General features: G+C 36.9%; 1 protein-coding gene across 1 annotated transcript in view; it reads left to right on the top strand.

Annotated features, from left to right (window-relative positions):
* The window catches only part of VPS13B (vacuolar protein sorting 13 homolog B (yeast)), a gene marked incomplete at its 3' end in the record, with an annotated part of 37,028 nt that extends 14,624 nt beyond the window's left edge, over positions 1–22,404 (top strand). Inside the window, exons 3-6 of the mRNA XM_010142345.1 lie at positions 1,639–1,766; positions 9,067–9,301; positions 17,486–17,706; positions 22,198–22,404. Coding sequence (XP_010140647.1) covers positions 1,639–1,766; positions 9,067–9,301; positions 17,486–17,706; positions 22,198–22,404 — 791 coding nt within the window. The remainder of the gene's footprint in view (positions 1–1,638; positions 1,767–9,066; positions 9,302–17,485; positions 17,707–22,197) is intronic.
* Positions 22,405–22,711: the final 307 nt, after the last annotated feature.

The following is a 22,711-nucleotide window of genomic DNA, read 5'->3' as shown; positions in this document are numbered from 1 at the left end:
AGAAGGTAAAGAAGAACAGCTATTCCTCACTGAATGTCTTTGTTACGACTTAATCCATTCGTGCAATACTCACTGAATGGCCTAAAAGTGTCCATATGAGAAAAGAAATGAAACAGCTTCTCGGCACTGCTTTTCCATATGAACAATATACTTTTTTGTCGCTCCAGCACAGCTGACAGCAAACAATCCTGAAATGTCACACTTTTTACGTTCTCATGATCCAGTTTTCATTCTTGGTGATTCTGATAGATCTGTAACTGGAGCCAGAAATATCTGAGAGGACTGATTATACTGCAGCCATAAAAATTCTCTTGTCACTGTTTTGACCACCTCTCTTTCTGAATCTTCAAATCCCCCATCAGTTCAATAAAGTTAACCCTTCTTTTTCAGATCATTAAAAATACCATCGTTGAAGGATCTTGTTTAGAATATTAATAAACTCTGGTCTTTTCTAACCTTAATGGAGAAAACATCACAAATTAATTCCTCAAGTGGCATTAACATTGCATGCTCTTGGCAGAAATTCACCTCTCAGATGTTTTATTTTTAAATCTTTGCGTGTTTCCTAGCATGATCAAACTGACTGAAGACGCAGTGATGCATATCAAGGGGCATATACTTTTGCTCACCTGAGTTCAGCTGACAGCGTAGTTTTGGTTTAAGAATTTTTTTGTAGTTTGTATGCCACAGATTTCTCCTAGCTGTATATTTGGGAGACACAAATTGTCACATAATTTAGTTTAAAATGATGTCATGAAGACTTCATAATTTATTCATGCATTTTTGTCAGCTCAACAACATGTAGGCCAAAACTGGAAATGTTAAAGAAGCTGACAATAATTTGGTGGGTATCCCGAAACATAAGGAGGAGGATATTCTGTAAGAGATGACAGGAGGAACTAGGTACCACTCATAGAGTCTTTAATGAATTTGTAGTTACACTTGATCCTCTGACTAGTTGAAGTTCTATGCTCATATTCAATTAAATGCTTCTGTTATCTAAAATCTCTCCATATTCATGTTACTAAGTAATTAACAATTTAAGGAAATTTATCTTTTTACTAGAAAACATTGAATTTTGCTGAAGTATTTAATACTTTAGAAAGTAGCTCATACTTTGACAAACTAAGAAAATGGTTTAATTTTTATGCATTACTTTGGAAGCATACTTAAGTTTTTATTAAGTGAGTTTTTTAAAGAAAACAAATCAAAGGCCATAATTTAATATGGGCTGTCTTTCATTTCTTACAATGAGTGAGAAAACAAAACCCTTTTTTAGATTATACTGGCAGCCACGTATGTGAAAACATCTTGGATTGCTATTCCATCACCAAATAGGTTACCACACTTTGAAAACTGTCTTAATTTGCTTAGGTTAAACATTCTTCATAATGTTTTCTTAGCAATTTATGTTTAAAAAGTTTAAGCATTTCATTTCATTGCAGTTCTCACTAGGCTTAACGGATACAGTTGTATTGTCAATTTAAAAAACAATAGTACACTCCTGCTGTAGTGAGATAAATAACGAGAGAAAATCTCACTTGGAATTTAAAATAAGGAATCTTACTCTTTGCTACCAGCAGGTATATTACTTAATTACATATTCTTTGTGTAACTGAGTTTTGCTGTTTGCATTAGAATCTCGTCCTTTGTCACTTCCTGTGAAAACCATGCTGAACTCATCTGAAAGCTGCAGAAGTCCTGAAGAAAGAATGAAGGAATTTATTGGACTAGTGTGGAATGCAGTTAAGCGCCTTACACTTCAGGTAAGATGAAAAGGAAGTGAAAAAACCCTGTCTTTCCAAACTTTATTATACTTTTTATGCATCCTAGTGTATTTTATTAGAGGGTTTTTAAAGGAGCTCCCAAGTTTTATTGTCTTATTTCAGTAGTTTCAAAGTCTTAGAGAATGCAAAATAAAATACAGATTTTTGGTAATTTAAGTAAAGAATGCTTTAGTTTTAGAATATTACTTTTTGAAATATTTATTTTATATCTAAAGGGAAGATGCTTAAAAAAATTATATGAAGAAAACATGCTTGTCACACGTTTCTGTATTATAAACACAGATATACACCTTTTTGTCCATAGTTACATTTGTAGAATACCTTCCCTTCTAAAAAAGTATTTGAGGAAAGTGTGTATGATAAAATATTTCTTGAGGTATGATACAATATGATGTTATACAGCGATGGCTCAGCTGCTTACTTGTCTAGCTTTTGATAATGAACAAGTAGACGACCTTTCAGATTAAACCGTTTCATCCTAGACTGCTCTAGATTGTGGTCGCTGATCAGCGAAAGCAGAGTTTTCCTGTACCAGTATATATGCACGCTACACACAAAAAAGGCTGTGGGAGAAGTCCTAGTGGCTAGATGGCTTAGAAACGCTTCTTCAAATTTACTTTCTATGCAGGCATTTGATGTGTCTCTAGTTTAGAATTAGTGTAATCTGTCTTTTGAACAGTACATTCTATGAGACTGGTGGTTTATGGTATGCCAGCATATAGTAGCAAAACTGTTTCTGTGTTAAAATAAAAAAAAAAATACCTGCTCCCCCCAACCTATTTCTGACAGAAAGTAATCATTGAATACCTGATCCTTCTTCCTAGCAAGAAATATATTTATGTATACATGGGGCCATCCCAGAACCTCTTTCTGCTTTACTCCTCTTTCAGGCAGAAAGTACTTTGGTTCAAAATATTTTAAAGTTTGAAAATTTGAGTTTTGCCTGAGCAAGAACTTCAGATTTGTGACTTGATTGCAGAACATACTGGAGTTGAGGAGATGATTTGGAGTAACTATTTAGTTTTCAGACAGCTCTTTCATTGTTGTTTCATGAGTATTTTGCTTGTCGTCTTTCATTCTTCATGTTGACACCACTGGAGATTAAAATGGCTGGATGAGGGGTGTTGAGAGAGAGAATTTGTAACCTGTGCAAAGGAAGCAGTGTAGTTCTGTTATATGTCTGGGTGGTTCCTAGTACAATGAGACCCCCTATATATATGAGGTCTACAGTTTGAGTCATAATAAAAATAACAATATAATAATACCTTTATAAATGAGGAAAATTGAATCAGGGCTAAGATATTCTGCTCATACTTTTTCAAGGTACATTTTCTTAAGTGATCTTGTTTCAAAGAATGGTTAAGATACCCAAATAGAAAAAAAAGTGGTAAAGATAACCAAATAGAAAAAAAAAGTTCAAACTAGTGGTTTTTTCGTGGAGATGAAAGCTGATGACAGTTACAGGCATGTATTTTATCAAGAGAGTAATTTGTATATATATCGCTGCTCTGACGTAATACGCACAGATTAGAGCTAATACTGGCAGAGAATGTCTTTGTATTAGATACATCATTTGGTGTTTGAGGTTCTAGATTTATTTACTTTTTAGAGTTTTTTGGTATGGTACTCATGCTTTCAATGTTCATCATTATGAATATGAAATTTTTTTTTTGTCTGTGTTGAAAATTAAATGGCCCTATGAATTCATACAACACCTTACAATTTCTCATCGTTTCATCCTTATGCTTTGATCATACTTAGTAAAGTAGATGCCAATATCTTGTCAGAAGGCCGTTAAATGGTACCGGTGAAGTTTCAACAGCCTCCAAGGAAACACCAAAGAAAAAGTCCCAAAAGGTGCTTCCAAACATATAAGCAGCAGTTCTTCGTAGTGAAATATAGAGGATTTATAGATATGCTTGCTGTTCCTTTTATTATTGCTCATAGTCCCTGTGTCTGATTTATTTAAATATATATTTGAAGACACAAAGGCATATATATAACTTCTTTCCTTCAATACCAGCCTAAATGGGAAAGCTGAAATTTGTGCAAGACAACAGAGGGTGTGAAGATAATGTTTATGACTCTTTTTCAATTCAAGTACAGTATGATTGTTTTATTAAGTGTAATATGCATTTTATTAAACACATAAATATTTATATCTTAAATTCATACGTATTTTCTGTATTTTGTTATCATTTGGCATGAAAAAGGCACATTTCTAGAATATTTTATCTGGTTAAATGGTGGAGCACTTTAAGGTTTTTTCTAAAGCTATTTTCATGGTCCTGGATCTTTTATTAACATGGTTGTAGGAAAGAAAAGTCTGTAGTCATTGTCAGATAGAACAGAACTTCATAACTTACAATCATCAAAGGATTTTATTTTTTAGTGTAAGTTTTGAGTAAGTAAATGTGTTTGGAACCAAAGTAACTGGAAAGTTCTGTTTGGATCCAAAGCTGGTACTTGCTTAGCCCTATCCCTGTACAATATTGCATGAAGATTTTGTGCATTAGACTTGTGGTAAGCTATTACTATTTAAGTGAAAAGACTTTCATCCTTAATTATAAAATGTTATTTTTATTGTTTAGATGTTGTAGGTTTTTATATGCAGCCTTGAAGTCTTTTTGGCATTTGCTTAGGAGGGTAATATTCACTTTTCACATATTCTTCATACTAATAGTTGCTAGAATTGTGGAGCAGTATAGACACGATTATTTTTAATTGGTTATTAATGCTAAATTCCAGTGAGAACAATGAAGGATCTGTATTAAAAGCAAATGAATTAATGAGTAATGTTGCAATGCCAACTAAGAGTGTAATTATTACATATAAAACTTAGCCAGATATTCCACATGCCTTTAAATATCTCTAAAATTATTTGAAAAAATCAGTTTACTGTTTCCTGAAATTATTGAAAATAATATTTTCTTTAAAGTATATAACTTGTACAGAATTTTAGTCAAAGTGAAATATTGATTGAAAGAAGAGAAACATAAGGATGAGATTGACTGGAGTTCCTGTTCTTTGAACAGTGGTTTTTATTCGTGAACCATGAAGAAATTCTGTGCCTTGTAACTTAGCAATTACAGCTATCAGCAATTTTTCAGCAGTTATAAGACAGGGTGGTTTCTTAAGGTGGTTATTTACTGCAAACAGACAAAAAAAGATTTTTCTGTAACTAAATAAACGCTCTTTTAAAATCAAACTTTCTTAGAAAAGAATACTGTGTACTGCTAAAACATTGTGTTTTAAATGGTCAAAGAAAATGCTGCTGACCCTTACTATACTCGTAGTACAGGTAGCCTGCGCTCTTAGTTCTCTTACTCGTGTGCTCTGCTTTCCATTTATATCATTTTTACTTTTTAACTTAATTTCTGGCCTGCGTTTTTAAAAATTCTAACAAACGGTGTATGACTGGCTCAGCTGCTGATGGTCTAACTGGGTAGAGCTAATTTGGATGTTGGAGACTGAGGTGTGGTCTTATAGTAATGACCGCACCATAACCCCTACATGAGATGTGTCACCGTGGTTCTTTGCAGTTTTGGGAGTTATTGCAAGATTATATTCTGTACCTGAAACACTCAGAAAAACACATGAACCTTTTTTCCGAGAGCATATGATGGATCTTGATTAATGTAGAGAGGCTGTTTTACAGGAGACATCTTTATGTGAGTGTCACCTTGTGGGTCACCTTCAATGCCTCTAAGTGGTTTATATAGCTATAAAATGTGGGTAAGGGAAGGGAGTCTCTTTACATGGTATCGCTACCATGAAAGGCTGTAAAGACTTGTATAACCTGTCCCTCTTGGTTGCTCTTGTGCAGGACAACTATGGCGTGTCATTTGTTTTGTTTCATTCCCACCCACAGTCCTCAGCTAGGAACACCTATTTCTTCTGCAGTATATATTTTGCTTTTCTATCAAGCAACCTTCTCTTTTTATAAAATATGAATTAAAAATACTCTGTTTATCCCAGTAAATTAACACTTTCCTTTTAATTGAAAAGTCATAAAGTCATTGCCCTTTTTTAGGCTTATTAGTAAAAGCTTAGAGCAATATGCTTTGCATAACTTTTTAACAGTAGAAGGGAAAATACTGCTTACTTCACCGGTTTGCCCTTAGTGTGTGTTACTTAGCATGTATAGGCCTTGACATAATAGAAATGAAAGTAAGGGGCGATTCTGTTTCAAGAATTTGTAATAATTCCTTCTCTTTAACACATGAATGTGTTCAGTATTGGCAAAAGAACATGTTGCTACCAAAACTGAAATAAGATCCTTGAAACAGAAAGGATGTTGCCATGGAAAAATGAAGTAACATGCAGTGCAGCTGCGAAGCATTAATGAATAGGATATTTTTTTAAAAGATCATTTGTGTTTGGTGTGGCTTGGAGGGTCCCAACCAGATGGTTTCCATGAACAGGATCTGACCCCCAGCTTGAGGACTTCTTACTGGCAGATTACTTCATTTTCTTTCCCTTGGATTGTCAGATCCTTACATTAATGCAAGATTTACTGCTGCAGATTTATATTCAGTTACATAAATCAGTCACATTTTACATTAAATTCACAATTTTAGACACAAAGTTTAACAGTTATTTTTAAAGTGTAAAAGGATTTATATGATAGCTTTAATATATGCTATTGATGTAGTTTAATTTTAAGAATTTGGATTACATAAATTTTAAAAGAACTTTGCGATTGGTGAAGCAATTTCTAGTGCACGTTCTCACTTTTGCCCAATATATGATTCCATCATTTTAGGTGCACTCTTCCATTCCTTCACAGGAACTTGTTACAGACAGATCTCCAGATTCCGTCAGATAAATGTACACAAATTCAATTGAATTTGATAGTTGTATGTAAGCAGGATCTGCTTCTGAGAAGTTCGATAGGTGAAATTCGAGTTTGCACTTACTGGGCCCTTGTGCATTCAAGTTGAGAATTTCTTGTGTACTTATAATAATTGCATGACTTGCCCTAAAATGTGGTATTTTGCTATGTGTTCATTGTGTTGTTCTTTGAAATCTTGCAATAATGTTTTGCAAAATTCATTTATTCTTTTATAAATATTGAATGAAACTCAGGTAAGCAAACCACATCTGTAAGCGAATCGGTAGTATTACAAATGGAGGGTCTGATGCTATCATGTAAACTCCACCAAAATTCATGGTCCAGCTCCCATTCAGTTGTTTGAAAATGAATGGCAAATTAGCTGCCTAGATAAATAGGAATTTTCCCCTAGTCGTTTGAAGATGTGAAACTATTGTGATTCCATTTCAATATTCTTGATCTGGCAAAGTAAAACAAAACAAGAATTATCTCAGGAACTTGTCTTCACAACAGAGCTGTATTGAACTGTCAATTAAGTGTAAAAACTCTACCGAGTATCGGGATCTATTCTCAAGAGCACTTCGTAAAACATTGCCTGTAGATCCTGCTGCTGGCAATATGATGAAGTATAATATCTCTCCAAGTTGGTGGAATTTTTGGATTATTATTACCACATGGTTTGTATATCCAGACAGCATTTGATGTTAATCATCATGGATATATGTATATATGAAGAATGGATGATTTGTTATAAACTGTTTACTTGGTAAATGCACTGATAAAACAAGAGTTATACTGATCGTTAGTTCTTTTGTCATCTATTTATCATTATCCCACAATGGCTTGACCTGCAACCTATTATTAATAGACCAGAAAACCATCTACGTGTCACTGTAAAAATCTTTGCAAATTGTGACACAATGACTAATTTACCAGTTTAAAAAAAAAAAATCCAAATCTATTACATCTGTAACAATACACTGTTGCTTGTCATCCAGTATAAAGTACGCTCTGCAACCTTGGATCAATAAACTATTTATCAAAGATATAATTAACTTTGTTTTACAACTCAAAACGGTTATAAAACTAGGAACAAACACAGACTTCATGTAACAACGTATTTATTTTTGCAAAATTCCACTTATATTTTTCTGCAGTGAGTTCTTGTCAGTTTGTCTAAGCAAAAGGGCACAAAAATGCTAAAATTAAGATTAATATCTGTGTTCTCACTAGGCTGGCAAAGCACTTATGGTTCTGGGGAATTCCAGCAAATCACTGTAGTGCTCTAGAGGGACTGTTAGCCTTCAGAGAGTATGGGGTACAAACCTGGGTTATCAGTTTTAAGCTGCGATGCCTTTAATGATGTCAAATTGAAAGACTCTGTTACATAAGTTTACAGCAAACAAATGTTCTTTTATCACAGCTACAAATAACATCTTGTGTCCAACATTCTGTACACTAGACTTTTCCAAACAATGTGAAGAAATGAACTGAATCATAGCTTGTACTCGCTTAACAAAGCGTTCAAGTGTGCAGGCTGTTAGCGTTATTTGATATCCAGGTGCAGAATATTACTTGTAAGAGCCAAGGAAGACTTAACAGTCTGCAGCTTACACCACCTCGGAGTTAACAAGTCATGATGAGTTCACTTCTTGGTTTGGGCTCATTCAAACTTGCTAGAAGCTCATAAGGAGATGGCAGAATGGTCAGAAATGTTTCAGGGTATTGCTTCAAAATTAACAGCAAAAAAGTGCTATTTCATATGAAACCATATGCATTACTTCTGATTTGCAATGAAAACAGGAAAAAAGCTGTATAAACTTTGCGAACGTTATTCGTTTCTCTTCCTCTTTGTGTATTTATGCACCTGTCCATTTGTTTTAAAGTCAGTTTTTCACTAAAGTTTCTCTTTTTCCTAGTTTATCTGATGATTAACCTTTCTGTACAGGCTCATTACTGTTGTCTACAGAGTAAAGACAGAATTTTCCCTGCAATAGGTTGAGAAGTCTTTCTATAAATAACAGTATATGAAATGTTGGTTGGTTCTAGAGGCTTAGCTATTGCTAAAAAAATCTAATGAACTGCATAAAGAGGAGGGCTTTCTCAGCTTTACTGCAAGAACATTCTCTGACTCAGTTACCGTAGTAAAAAGCTGTTGAAGTGTAGATAGATACACGTTCAGGTTATATGACAACACTTTTCTGATCAAATTTACAGACCAAAATCACACTTTTTCTTCCCTTCCCTGCCCTAATTTACAAGAATATATTGTTTTCCAACATTTGGTGTCATCTTTCTTCTAAATTCAAGTGAAAACTAAGACTATTTTCAGTCAGCTGTGGTGGATGAGTAACTTGAGATTTTGTACCAAGATGAATACTCCACATCGGAGGGAAAAATTGGTAATCCGTGTCTGAGAAATCTTTCTTGGCTTTGTTTTTTCAGCTTGAAGTGCAATCTTGTTGTGTGTTCCTTCCGAACGATAGCCTGCCTTCCCCAAGTACTATTGTATCGGGTGACATTCCTGGGACTGTGCGAAGCTGGTACCATGGGCAGGCCAGTATGCCTGGCACACTTGTCGTCTGCTTGCCCCAGATAAAGATTATGAGTGCTGGACATAAACACATGGAACCATTGCAGGAAATCCCATTTGTTGTGCTGAGACCCATCCTGGAAGAAGGTAGTGTGAGAGACTCAAAAAAACTTACTCTTTGATCTGCATTTCTTATTGTCCTGAAAATTATCTTCTTTTTATTTTGAAAACTTCCGATGATGTGCTGCAGTTTGTCATGTATTATGGATGGCTAGAAATACTCATTTCAAGGTTTGCCCCACAGAGATCAAAATGAAACTCATCGTCAAAGAGCTAGTCACATGGTATATTTGTCGAAGCCAGAAGAATTCGGAAGTGAAATTTTTACATCCATTGGTTTTGCAACTCGAGTTGCTGTGCAGCCACAGTTAGTCTGACACAACAGGAGGGGTTAGAGAGTTGTGAATTCCAAGACAGAATGGAGGCAGGTTAGGGAGGACTTCTCATGCCACCTCTGCTGCATGAAAAAAGAAGTCTTAGGTCTAACATTCAGATTGTGAGTTAGGAAAATGTTCTTCACTGGGAGGGTAGTCAGTCATTGGAACAGGCTTCCCAGGGAAGTGGTCACAGCACCAACACGGTCAGAGTTCAAGATGTGTCTGCACTTGTGGTTTGGGTTTTAGTTTTAGGTAGTCCTGTAAGGAGCAGAGAGCTGGACTCAATGATCCTTATTGGTCACTTCCAACCTGAGATATTCTGTGATTCAAGGTAAGATGAGAAAAGAAATTTATATACAGCAGACTATGGAAAGAAAAGAATGAGAATTTATGGGTCATGAGAGGCAACAACTGTGCTCTGTTTTGTGTCTATAGGACTTGTGGCAAGGTTTTTGCTTCAAATCTCTACAAAAACTTGAGATGGTTTCTATGAGTGTTTATGGGGGATGCTCTTTTGCATAGCCAAAGAATGAGAAAAAGTACGGTAGTCGTTATCTGAAAAGCTAGTATTTGATAGAGGTTTGAGTTGTAGACCAGTTTGGGAAAAAAAACAACTTTTTTAACACTCTGCAACTTATTCAGAAATGGAAGGAGGGGATAAGGTGTAAAGGACCTAGCAAGCTGAAAACAAGCTGCTTATGTTCAAGTTTTTTTAATTAAATGGTAGAAGTAAAATGGGAGATGGATTTGCAGCAGTATTCTGAAGGAATACTGATGTAAAAATCTTGTTCTACAGATATTCATAAGAAAAATTCTGTATTGGACATAGGTGAGGCAAGTATCCATAACAATCTTGAGTCTTGGGGTTTGGGTTTATTTTAATGGTGTCCATGAGATCTAGAAATTTCGAACTTGGTTATGTTTCATGGAAATAATAGTTCTCGTGGCTTAACAGGCAGCTCAACCCACACAGCCACTCACACACTTACCTTTCGCAGGATGGGGAGAGAATCAGAAGGATAAAAGTGAGAAAACCCGTGGGTTGAGTTAAAGACAGTTTAACAGGTAAAGCAAACGCTGCACGCAAGCCAGGCAAAACAAGGGATTCATTCACCACTTCCCATGGGCAGGCAGGTGTTCAGCCATGTCCGGGAAAGCAGGGCTCCATCTCCTGTAACGGCTACTTGGGAAGGCAAATGCCATCACTCCAAATGTGCTGCTTCCCCTTCCTTCCTCCCCCAGCTTTTATTGATGAGCATGATGTCATATGGTCTGGAATCTCCCTTTGGTCAGTTGGGGTCAGCTGTCCCATCTGTGTCCCCTCCCAGTTTCTCATGTACCCCAGCCCACTTGTTGGTGGGCTGGTATGAGAAGCAGAAAAGGCCTTGACTCTGTGTAAGCAGTGCTCAGCAGTAACTAAAACATCCCTGAATTATTGACACTGTTTTCCAGCACAAATCCAAAACATGGCCCCATATCAGCTACTGGGAAGAAATGAAGTCTGTCCCAGCCAAACCCAGTGCATTGGTGTACACTTAGTTCATTATTGTATTTGTGAATATATCTGTATTTGGAAAGAACTGTTACTTTTTTGTGTATTTGTTTTAAGCTGAAGAGAGGGAGATGCAACAATTGTTCCATTACTATTATGACAACACTTTCTGGGAAAAATATTCTGTTTTCTGCATACTTACCGCTGAAATATAAACAATTATAAAGGGCATGCTATGAAAAATTAAGTCAAAAGCACGTTCAAGAGCTACTCCTGCCACCTGAAATTCGTTTTGGATTTATGAGTGTTTTCTCTCTCCCTTTCTTCTGCCATGTCCATTGGACTCTTCTCCTTCCTGTATTTTACCTCAGCTCACAGCAACAAAAATAAAATTGTAGTGTTTAATACTGAAAGTCATATTAGAGATGCTGCCAACTAAAAAGGAAAAAAAAAAACCAAAATAAAAGGGATGTGTGTGTTATGTATGTTTTTCCTGATAACTCTCAGTAAGAATGATCTAATTTGCTAATCGTAGTGACAGATAAAAGATAAAAAAAAATTAACCAAAGTATTTTGTTTGTTTTAAACCGATGATGTAGTTTAACCTTTCACGAAAGTAAAAAGCCATTTGAATTTTGTCAAACCCAGATTTGAAGAAAAGATCTTAGTGAAAGAAAAGAATCCCCCTGGTTGGGATAAAGCCTATGGTAAGGAATTTATTTGTGTGTGGCTTTGTGCTCTGGGAATAATGCCAAACAGAAGTTCTCACAATCATGATATTTTTGATTCTCTAATGGAGCGATTGCCTTCTCCCACGCCAAAACTTCCCCTTAAACAGACTATTAAAAAGTTTTTTTCAAAGCTTGTAAGTCACCTTCTTTGTTTCTTCCCATGTAGAGGAAAATAATTTAAATTATTTAAATGTTAAATAACTTTAATTTTTAGTTGTGAGTTTCTCTTACTTTGCATTCCATCTTTGGACAAGACTTCAGGGGCATACAGTCTTTCTTAGGACATGTGACCTTCTCCCCGAAATTATATTTGATCAACTTTGCTTTTCCTGGAAACTGTTCTTGAGCTATTCCTTCTTTCATAAAGAAAATATAAGTAGAAGGCTTGTTTACAAGGATGAATTATTACTTTTAAGAAAGCTGTGTACTCACCCGTGTTTTTCTTATTATACAAAAACTAAAAGAGGAGGAAAAGGGAGCGTAGACATACTGTCATTTGGGGATATTGCAGCCTACTCACAGAGACTGACCTCAGGATGTCAACGTACTGTAAAAATAGCTTATAATGAGCAATAACTCTAAAGTGAACTAAATTCTTACTCAAGAAACTAAGTGCATCATATAACCATATACCACAGAAAGTGCTTGCACATAACAAAAGCTTATAATTATATATATTGGAAAAATAACTCAAAAACTCTGTAGGAAGGGGAACTATTGGAAATAGCAGATAAATGGTGGATGACAATTCTGTGAAAATTGTCTTGTGATTGAGTCAGTCAACTGCTAAAGACCTTAAAATGGTACCTATAAATTTCAGAAGTTAAAAAAGCAGTTGAAATATCTTACTGAATACATTTTAAAGTTTTTTTAAATCGGTAGTGATGTTTGAAGAAATTAAAAGTAGGGATTTATGAGAGTAGTAGATCAGGTGCTAACCAGAATCTTCAACCATACTTGGGGTTTTTCATGTGTATCTTTTATAACCTTGCCCATAAGAGATGTGGGGTGAGCTCTGGTTTCACTGAGGGCAACATCAGGTTTACTTACAATATTTCAGTGTAACAGAATCTCAGCAATTAGGTGACAAAGCAATAGTATGCATGGATAAGAAGGTTAAATGTAGAGAAAACATTTGCAAAGTGTGGCCCTGACTTTTCCTTTCTTCATACTAATAAATCACATATTGGAAAGAAATCCATATATCAATGTTACTTTAGATGTCTAGACACTTTGAATTAATTATTTAAATAGTTTCATAAAATCAGTCTGCAACTGAATGCAGCCACAGGGTTTTTTTAAAACCAAATAAAGCAAGTATAGGTGCAACAGCAAAACAAGGATTTCTCAGGTGAACAGTTCCAGTATGATGATAGAATGGTCACATAGTGTGTATGGTGTTGAAGAAGAGGTAGCTTATGACATGAGGGGGAATTTTATATTTGTAAATTTGCCATGTAGTCACTACAGTGTTTGTTCAGCACACTGTGGTACATTGGTAAAATTTGATCAGTGTTTTCCTATTAAGGTAGAATAACTGTACAGCATAATAGAGTTGATATTCAGTATTTTCTTTGGAGATTCTTCCCTTCTAATCCATGAACTATAAATTATATTAATTTACTGGAGCGGTTACAGAGAAAAATGTTCATGGATTGTCATTAGAGTTGACTTCGCATTTGAATTTTTTTAATCTATTACAATTAATATTTTGTATTTCTTGGCTGACTGAACTTGGAAAAAATACAGGCTGCTAACTGCTTCAAAATTGCTTATCTGAAACCTTTCCAAATATTTTCAGGTTACTTTGGCTGAGCTGAATTCTTCAGTATGCAATAGCTTCAAAATAAACTACTCAAGTTTTCGGTTCTTTCTTCAGATGAGACAGACAGACTCTCCTGATCCATACTCGTGACCGTACGAACTTACTGCTGATGCCACCTGTGGAAGAAACAATACAACTTTTACTAAAATAACATTCTCAAAAAAAATATTTGATCCATCTTTAATTTAGTTTCAAGACTTTTCTAAAGTTCCTTTTAAATAACCACAGTTAATGCTGATTTGTGCTATTTCATGGTGTTGTGATTTCTCAGCAGGGCAATGTTGATAGTAGGCCACACCAGGCAGCAAACACTCTCTCCAGGGTATTTAAATACCCTGGTTTGAAGACTTTATTGTCCTGTGAGACTCCAAGGGCCCATCCCAGTGTACATTTGTGTTTGTCTGCCATCTTCTGTTCTGATTCTCAAGGCTGGCTCCCATGCTCTGGGGTATTAGATCAATCTGGACTCTTCTTACCCACGAATCCAGGCCCAGATCTTGAAAAATAAAACCTCATACCAAATTATCTTCTGAATTTTGATACGGGAAGGAGGACTGTTCTCCTCTTCCTCCAAATGAATGTGCTCTTTACAAGGATGAAGACTGTTTCAGCCCAGGCTGAGGTTTGTGGATGCTTACCAGCCTTCTGTGTTTAGATCTGAGACTGCACCCCGCCACTTTTGTGTTACTTTGAACTGGGGTAGGCAGTTTCTCCTGGTGGACTGGAAATTCACATGCTGGACACAGACTCTCCATCATGTAAGCGTGGACAAAAAGGCCCAACTTCCTCAGCAGAAAATCTGGTAAATGGAATGATGAAGACTCTCCTCAGAGGAAAAAACCCACCATAAACTTAAAATACTCTTGTACTTCTAAAGAGACAAAAAAACATACCTGTTTCACGTGAAAAGAGAACTACCCATGTTTCTTTTATTGTCTCATTTTCCCCACTTCCATTGAGCATTCTCTGGGTTTTGGTTCAGTATTTCCTGCAGAGCCTCAATTCTTTCTCTGGGACCCAGTTATCACATGTGGGATTTTATTGGGTTTACATGACAAGGTTTTGGTAGTGAGGAGGACAGCAGGTGTGGCTTGTGGAGAATATGCCAGAAGCTGACCAAGAGAGATGGTTCCAGCTGGCTCCAAGACAGACCCTCCACTGGCCAAGGCTGAGCCAATCAGCAACAGTGGTAGCGCCTCTGTGATAACATGTTTAAGATGGGGAAAAAAAACCTGCTGCACGACAATAGCTGGGAGAGAGGAGTGAGAATATGTGAGAGGAACAAGTCTGCAGACACCAAGGTCCCTGAAGAAAGAGGGGGAGGAGATGCTTCACGTGCTTGAGTTAGAGTCTTCTGCAACCCATGGTGAAGACCATGGTGACACAGGCTTTCCCCCTGCAGTCCACTGTGGTCTGTGATGAAGATACCCACCCTGCAGCATATGGAAGACCCCACCACACTGAATTGGGTGAATGTGTCCTGGAGGCCGTGACTCCTTGGAGAGTCTGTGCTGAAGTAGGCTCCTGGCAGGACCTGTGACCCCACAGAGAGGAGCCAGGCTAGACCAGGTTTTCTGGCAGGACCTGTGACCCTGCAGGATACCTGCATCCATTCCTAAAGGACTGCATCCAATGGAAGGGACCTGTGCTGGAGCAGTTCATAAAGAACTGCAGCCCAGGGGAAGAGTCCATGTTGGAGAAGTTTGTGGGAGACTGTGTCGTGGGTGGAACCCACAGTGGAGCAGGGGAAGCGTGTGAGAAGGAGGAAGCAGCAGAGACAATGCTTGATGAACTGACCCCAACCCCCATTCTCCATCTCACTTTGCTGCTCTGTTAAGGGTCGAGGGCCGAGGTAAACAACCCCTCGAATTCCTTAACGATTCTCCTCTGCCTCACTGGAGACAGAAGAGGTTTTGAAGGGAAAGCAGAAATTCACACCTCGGTTTTGCGTTACGGAAACTGAAACAAACTTTTAATACACAATAAAACCATGCAACTATACACTTTATATATATATAGGCACAAACAGAGAAAAAGGGAAAAAAACGAAGAAGAGGGGACTTAGATAACCAGAGTTCTGTGCAGTCCTGTTCAAGGTCAGTGCTCTGGGCAGGCAGCCAGCGGCAAGGGGGGAGTGAAGGCCTTGCAGCTGCTTCCAGGCAGGGAAAGTGAAGTTCTTTCTGCGCAGCAAGACCGGGGGGAGGGAAAACCCCCGCGCGGCTCAATTTAACAGCGGGAAAGCTCTCGGCACGAATATTCTCACCCGATTTCAGCCGGGACGGACTCACGGCAGTAGCAGTCCAAAGTCTGTAATCCGATGCCGGCCCTCAGCTCTCGGCCTAGTCGGGCCTGGTCGCCGGCAGAGCGGATTCGTGGGAGTCCTCCCTTCGTGAAGTCCGGGAGTCCGAGAGAGAGATCCACCCCCGGCCTGCTGCTTTTAAAGGCTCCCGGCGTAACGTTTCACCCGACCCCCTTAACCAGTTAAACGCAGAATTATCGTACTGCATGGAATAATTCTGTTTGGCCATTACCCAAAACAAGGAAGTTTCAGCTCAAACCAGGACATGCTCAAGGGGGAGAAGGCAGAGAATTTGAGAGTGAAGTTGAGCCCAAGAAGAAGGGAGGGGTGGGGGGAGGCTGTTTTGTATTGGTTCTTATCTCTCATTATCCTACTCTGAAGTTGACTGGCAATAAATTAAGTCAATTTTCCAAGTCCAGTCTGTTTTGGCTGTTTTTTCTGTTTTGATGGTAACTGGTGAGTGATCTCCCTGTCCTCATCTTGACCCACAAGCTGTTCTCTCCCCTGTCCAGCTGAGGATGGGGAGTGGTAGAGCAGCTTTATTGGGCACCTGGCGTTCAGCCAGGGTCGAACTCACCACAAGGATTCTGCTTCAGTTTCCATAGTTTGTGTTCACATTTCCTTTCAGCGCTAGCTGGTAGAGCTGTTGAAGGCTTTCTCTCACTGAAATAGTCCCTTTTGGCCTTTTAAAGACCTACCCAAATAATTCTGTGGTCCTCCTTTGGAAACTTTTCCTTTCCCATCTAATGACACTCTAAAACCAGATTATACCGAAGTTGCAGCCATTTTGTTATTTAGCTGGACACTGCAGTTCACTCACTGGTTATTCTTGGTAAGGATTCGTGGTAGGCTGCCAGACTTCTCTGGGTAGGCTCCCCCCTAAATATAAAAAAATCAAGTGCTCAATGTATGTCTATGGTAGTTTATTTTTACAAAACCTATCACCATTCTCTTGGTCGGAGACAGTGGAGGGTTAACTTAGGTTAAGTGGAGGCAGTGGAAATTGCTGCACTGTGATCGAGGTCTCACCTCAGCAGTGTGTTGGGATTGGCTTTAGTCTGTGGCACCACTCTGAGATGCAAGCTCTAATTTTTTGGAGCAAAGATAATTCTCCTTTTTAGTATTAGAACCTGTAAACATGTGCAAGTGTGTAATGTGAGGAACTGCCTCTGCCATCCATATGTTGAAATAAGTAGGGAGTGGTTTCAGGATACTCCTGTTTGAAGAAAATCATATAAAGCAAAAAGACTTCTTTAAAGACTATGTTGTACACGTTTGTTCACACTTTGAGGTTAAAATTCCCAATGGTTTTCAATTTTAAAAAGTTATAAAAAATTTATTGCTATTCTTCAGATTTCGAGATATAGAATGCAATTGATGGTTGAATTCTGTTTCTGTGAGTTTGGGATCAAAGTAATGATTTTTGATTGCACTTGCCTGACGTCTAAGAGGGTTTAGGATAATGCCTTTACTGAGTGTTGAGAAAATAGTAGCCTAGTTTTTGTTATGCAATTATTTAACTGTTTTTCTTTCTTTTTAATCATTAGGTGATGCTTTTCCATGGACTATTAGTCTGCATCATTTCAGTATATATACTCTTCTTGGACAACAGTCGACACTGAATTTCGTGGAACCAATGGGCTGTACTTCTACTTTAGCTGTTACTTCACAGAAACTTCTTGCTTCGGGGCCAGAATCCAGACACTCATTTGTTGTCTGCCTTCATGTCGACCTTGAGTCCCTTGAAATAAAGTGCTCCAACCCCCAGGTTGGTACAGTTAATTAATTTATGAAAGGAAATTAAAAATAACTCGATTTAAGTACAATCGTTCTGCATTTTGTTGAAGTGGGTCTCTTCTATCTTAGGGGGTTTTTTTAACTGGGCCGTTAAGATCAAGGTGCTTAGATTAAGATTTGCTTTGAAGCTTTCTCAAGTTTTGTAATTTAAACTCTTCTCAGAATGTAATAGCTGCAGTATAAATGCATCTTTTGGCTGATGGATTGAAATGAATAGCAGATGTACCATTAAAGGCTCTAGTGCTGCTACGCTGTCACTGTGGATTCATATACTGAAATGGTTTAATGTACGTTTTAACCATTTTTTCATAGAACTAACATTTTTTTCTGACATAAAATGCTTTTTAGGCAAACTGGTATCTTTTAGGAAAGGGAAGAAAGCCCAAGTGAATGTAGGTAAACAAAAGTTACCGTTTCATTTATGTTTATTAAAAGGCAAAGATGTCACTAGATTTTTCAGAAAGTGCACCCTGTATTTTACTGACCTGGATCAAGTTTGCTCTGATTCCAAACAAAATAGGTTTTCTGTGCAAAATTTTGAGTCATCTTTACTGCAATAACACTTTCCTGACAGTTGCCGCATTTCCAGTGGTGCTGGGAAGAACACTCTGGTTCTTGGGAATTGCAGATCTGGTGAGGTCTGAGTAGGGCTCCGCAATCATGTGCTGTCTGCTCCAAAGATTCAGCCGTATGTTAAGGTTTTTCAAAGGATGTTGAGGGCAAAATGGACTGTTTATTTCTTCATTTAATAGAAAGAAAGAGAAAGAACAGAAAATACTCTGTTTTGATAGACAGCACATCATGTTTGTAAAGATTTATGGACCTATGGCCCAAGCCTGGTAATACTAAAGCTAAAATTAATTAGTTGTAATGTTACTCCTTGTGTTTGCTCATTACAACATGTTTCTCAGTCACACGCAATTTTTCCCTTGCCTCATTCCGTGTTCTGTGAATGAAACAAGTGGTTTAAATGACATTTTTACTTTATGCTCAATGTGTGGTCTCCAGCCCCATTCACTACCTTCTATCAAAGTTATTTTTGACTCATTTATCATATGCCATTGTCTTCTGTACTGGATGTGCTCACACTCACTAGGAAGAGAGTCAGTAGAATGAGATTGCATACTGGACCTGGCAAATAAGAATTTGAAATTGGGCAGCCTCCACAAGGTCTAGTCAGGCTTGTGAAGCAGTATGACAGGTGTGTTTGTGCATAGAAAGCATTGTCACTGTGTTAGAAATGTGCAAACAGGAAAGGACAAAATTATGATTTTGCTGTTAATTTTACGTTTTATTTTTAAAGATTTCTGAAAGCTTTACTTTGCAATGTTGTGGTATTTCCATAACATTTAATGAGTTCATATACCAGAATTTCACAGCCTATGGAAATCTGCCTTGTTCTGTATTAATTAGCATAGAACTGTACAAAGTTCATCTTGATATTGCAGCTATTCAGAGAATTTTGAGATGTTCATGTAACAGAATGGTTTGCTACATTCGATAGGTGCATTCCAGCAAATTGTCTGATCAGCTCTGATTTTTTTAAATCTTCCATTAATCTCATGTTTAATATATGTGGTACATTAATAGTATTAATTTATAAGCAGAATGGTGTTGTTATAAGTGGAAGCCTTATCTAAATTTGAGATGCAAATTAAAAAGAAAAGTGAAGTAAAACACATTTTCAAGCTTTCCTGCCGAAGTGTGATCAAATAATTTGTTTTGCAAACTGTAAGAAAATATTTGCACTAAAAAATTTAAATCGTAAGTTCCATGTGAATCATATTACAAGTACAGAGAAGTGTTAAAATGAAGTTGTACAGTAGAATATCAGACCAAATATTGTTGTCTGAAAGAATGTCGTTGTACATTGTGATGTTATTAATCTACTGAAGTATTATAATGTCCAAAGGGATGTGGACAAATGATTTGAGTTTAGTGAAGGTTCCTGAGCTGTACTTTCTCCCTTACATCTGCCTTACTTGTCCTTTCTGCTTTACTTATGCAAAAGGAGAAAAAAAAAAGTCTCCTTTAACCAGATGTTCAGAACAGAAGGTGAAAAATACAATTACATAAACATCATTTGATAGTTATAAAGTAGAGTAATTGTGAAATTTGATTCTTTAGAATGATGGGCTGTATTTTGTCTATAGCTGACAGCCTTGAAGTAGGTGATACTTAGTGAATTTGTTAAATGGTGGCAAAGGTGAAGTATTTTGCTATATGAGCATTATGATTTAATATGAAACCATGTTCTGATGGTTGTATCCCTTTAAAGTCAATAGATGTATGATTTTTTTTTTATGTATGAAATGTTGTAACATATTGAACTTTACAGATTCTGCCAATTAGTCAGTAGGGTTTTATTGAGTTATGTGTGGTTTTGCTGGGGAGGGAGTGGAAGCAGTAACAAATACTGGCAGAGTAATTCCTATTTTTGTCATACCATTTTTCTTCTCTTGAATAAAGAGTACTAAAAATAATTATTCTGTATGAACTGTTATGCTCAAAAATACTTACAAAGGAGAGAGGCTTTACACTTACATTAGCTCTTCTAATATAATCAGCAATGGATTTTCAAAATATTAAGACTACTCACTTCAAAAAGTCCAGTCAGAGAGAGACATCTGAGAGAAGGCGAAATCCTTCCATTTTAATGAGTAACAACCAATGGAATGGTTGTTTTTTGTTGAACTTGTTTTGTCTCTGGTTTCAGAGCAGGGTAGACTATTAGGATCATACTACTGGGCTGGCTGACAATGTACAGAGGGATGGCTACTGGTGTCTGAAATCACTGCTGTTTCAGACTGGCTGCAAAGATTCTAGCCTGGGCAATTTTTAAAAAATATCCTTGGCATCACAAAATAACTAATTATTGCAGTAATGATGACTGTTGCAACCCTGGTAAGATTTAAACTCTTCAGTGCTGAATTAGCTGATGACAAACCTCTCTACCTTGTATATGAGTATGTATGCAAACACAGAAGTTGCATCATTCCTTCTTTTGTGTTAGTTTGTGCATTTATGAACAGTAGCATAATTAAATTTCTGGAATCTCTGCTTCATTGAGACAAGTACAGCTTAAATTATAGTTTGGTTTCTTTACCAAAAAATATTTTTGAGAGAGGGGAGTGGAGGTTGCAAGCATGATTTGGATATGTGTCTGTATCCTATTAATTGTCTAGAGATTCTTTTGCCAGCAAAATGTCAACACCAGTTAATGTTACATTACTCAATCAATCAGATGGATATTATTAGCTGATATTCCTGAGTTACATGGAAGGGACTGAGGAAAACTTAGAAAATTGTAATTAGTAATTTAAAGGCTACCAGTGCATATGAGGATGCCTCAGACACAAGGTATTTTAAAGCACAGCTAAAAGAAAGACCTTTTTGCCACAGACAAAGTTTTGTTTGTCTGTATACGAAGACAAAAAAGTACTGAGAAGTTTATCCCTGTTAAGGAAAAATTCTGTCAAAAGACTATATGACCTGCTCAGTGTAAACCTTGAAACTTCAAAAGAAAAATGCGAGATGAATTAAGAATGTTTTTATAAAATTCCAGCACTTCATCTCTTAAGAAAAGACTGTAGCATGTGCTTTGAGACTTCATCACACACTCTCATGCACAATATCAAGTACTGTTTTATATCAGATATAGATTGACAACAGTGTTTTTTCTGCATCTGTTCTGCCCACATAAGAAGCCAGCTTCATAGAGTAGATGTGTCCTGAGGCTTAAAGTTCTTATAAATATGAGAATTTCCATTTTTTATAATGGCAAGTTGGGTATGGTATCCAGCTGTGGATCTGCTTATATATTGTCTGCAGTTTTCTCTGAGTTTGTTTTATACAGTATATTGGAGCATGTTGTCATACAAATTCTGTGATTAACGCTTATTTACGAAAACTTGTGTAAATACCTCTTAGAACTGAGTCAAACAATGTGCAAGTTAAACTGTGTGTTTCTGAATATTGGAATGGCATATGCCAGGAGTCTGATACTGGAGATTCTTCCTAAAAGAGAACAGTTTCATATGCTGTATAGGATCATTATTTTAATACCATTTAAATGAATGAATTTTGCATAGTTAATATCTCATAAAGTTTATTTGTTTGACTTTTTCTAGAGCCAGTATCTATACATATGAAATACATCACAAATTACCTTTGTTTAACTGTTAAAATTGATATTAGTGAAAGTTATACAAGATCATGTTATTGATTATGTTTTTGTGAGCTACGTACCATACATGTGGATAAAGCACAGATTATTTTTATCAAAATCACTGTACTGTAAATTATGTTAATTATTTTAATTGCAGTGTAGTTGCTTATCAGAACATTATAAATGGTGAGAAGTTCAGTTCTGTTACATTCTAAGTCTCAGTGGAGGATATTGATGATTCTTCACCTCGTTAAGGAAAACTTCATCTTAAAAAAATGGGTTTTTTTCTTTTAGATGCAGCTTCTTTATGAACTGGCTGAGATCACAAGTAAAGTTTGGAATAAAATTCAGAGGAAAGGAATTCTATATCAGTCTTCTGCCTATACTGAAACCATGACAGGACCTGCTCCTCCTAGCTCTCCAGTTAAAAGTAGTGTTGGTACTGCTCCACCAGATACCAGCACATACAGCCCATCTGCTGACATTGGGACCACTACAGAGGTAGGCTTTATTAAAAAAAAAAAAAAAAAGTGTCATGTGAGTTCTGGAGTTCTGACTTAAAAGGTGTGGTGATGAGCAGTCAGGTAAGAATCAGAAGGATCAGGAAGTGCAGTAGTGTACCTCTTGAAAGTAGCTTTGCTCTGATAAACTAATGAAGAATATTTCATTACTCAGTTTGGTGGAACAAGAGGAAGGAGAAAAAGAAAAAGAAATTGCTGTCTTGCTCCTATCTTTATTATTTGTCGGAATTGTTTCTCTTTGAAGTGACTGAATATTAACTCAGAAAATGAGTAGTGATTTCAGTTCA

The sequence above is a fragment of the Buceros rhinoceros genome, unplaced genomic scaffold (assembly GCF_000710305.1).
Source record: "Buceros rhinoceros silvestris isolate BGI_N320 unplaced genomic scaffold, ASM71030v1 scaffold10338, whole genome shotgun sequence".
Classification (NCBI taxonomy): domain Eukaryota; kingdom Metazoa; phylum Chordata; class Aves; order Bucerotiformes; family Bucerotidae; genus Buceros; species Buceros rhinoceros.
The sequence above is the reverse complement of the archived record's forward strand: the minus strand, read 5'-3'. Positions and strand labels throughout refer to the sequence as shown.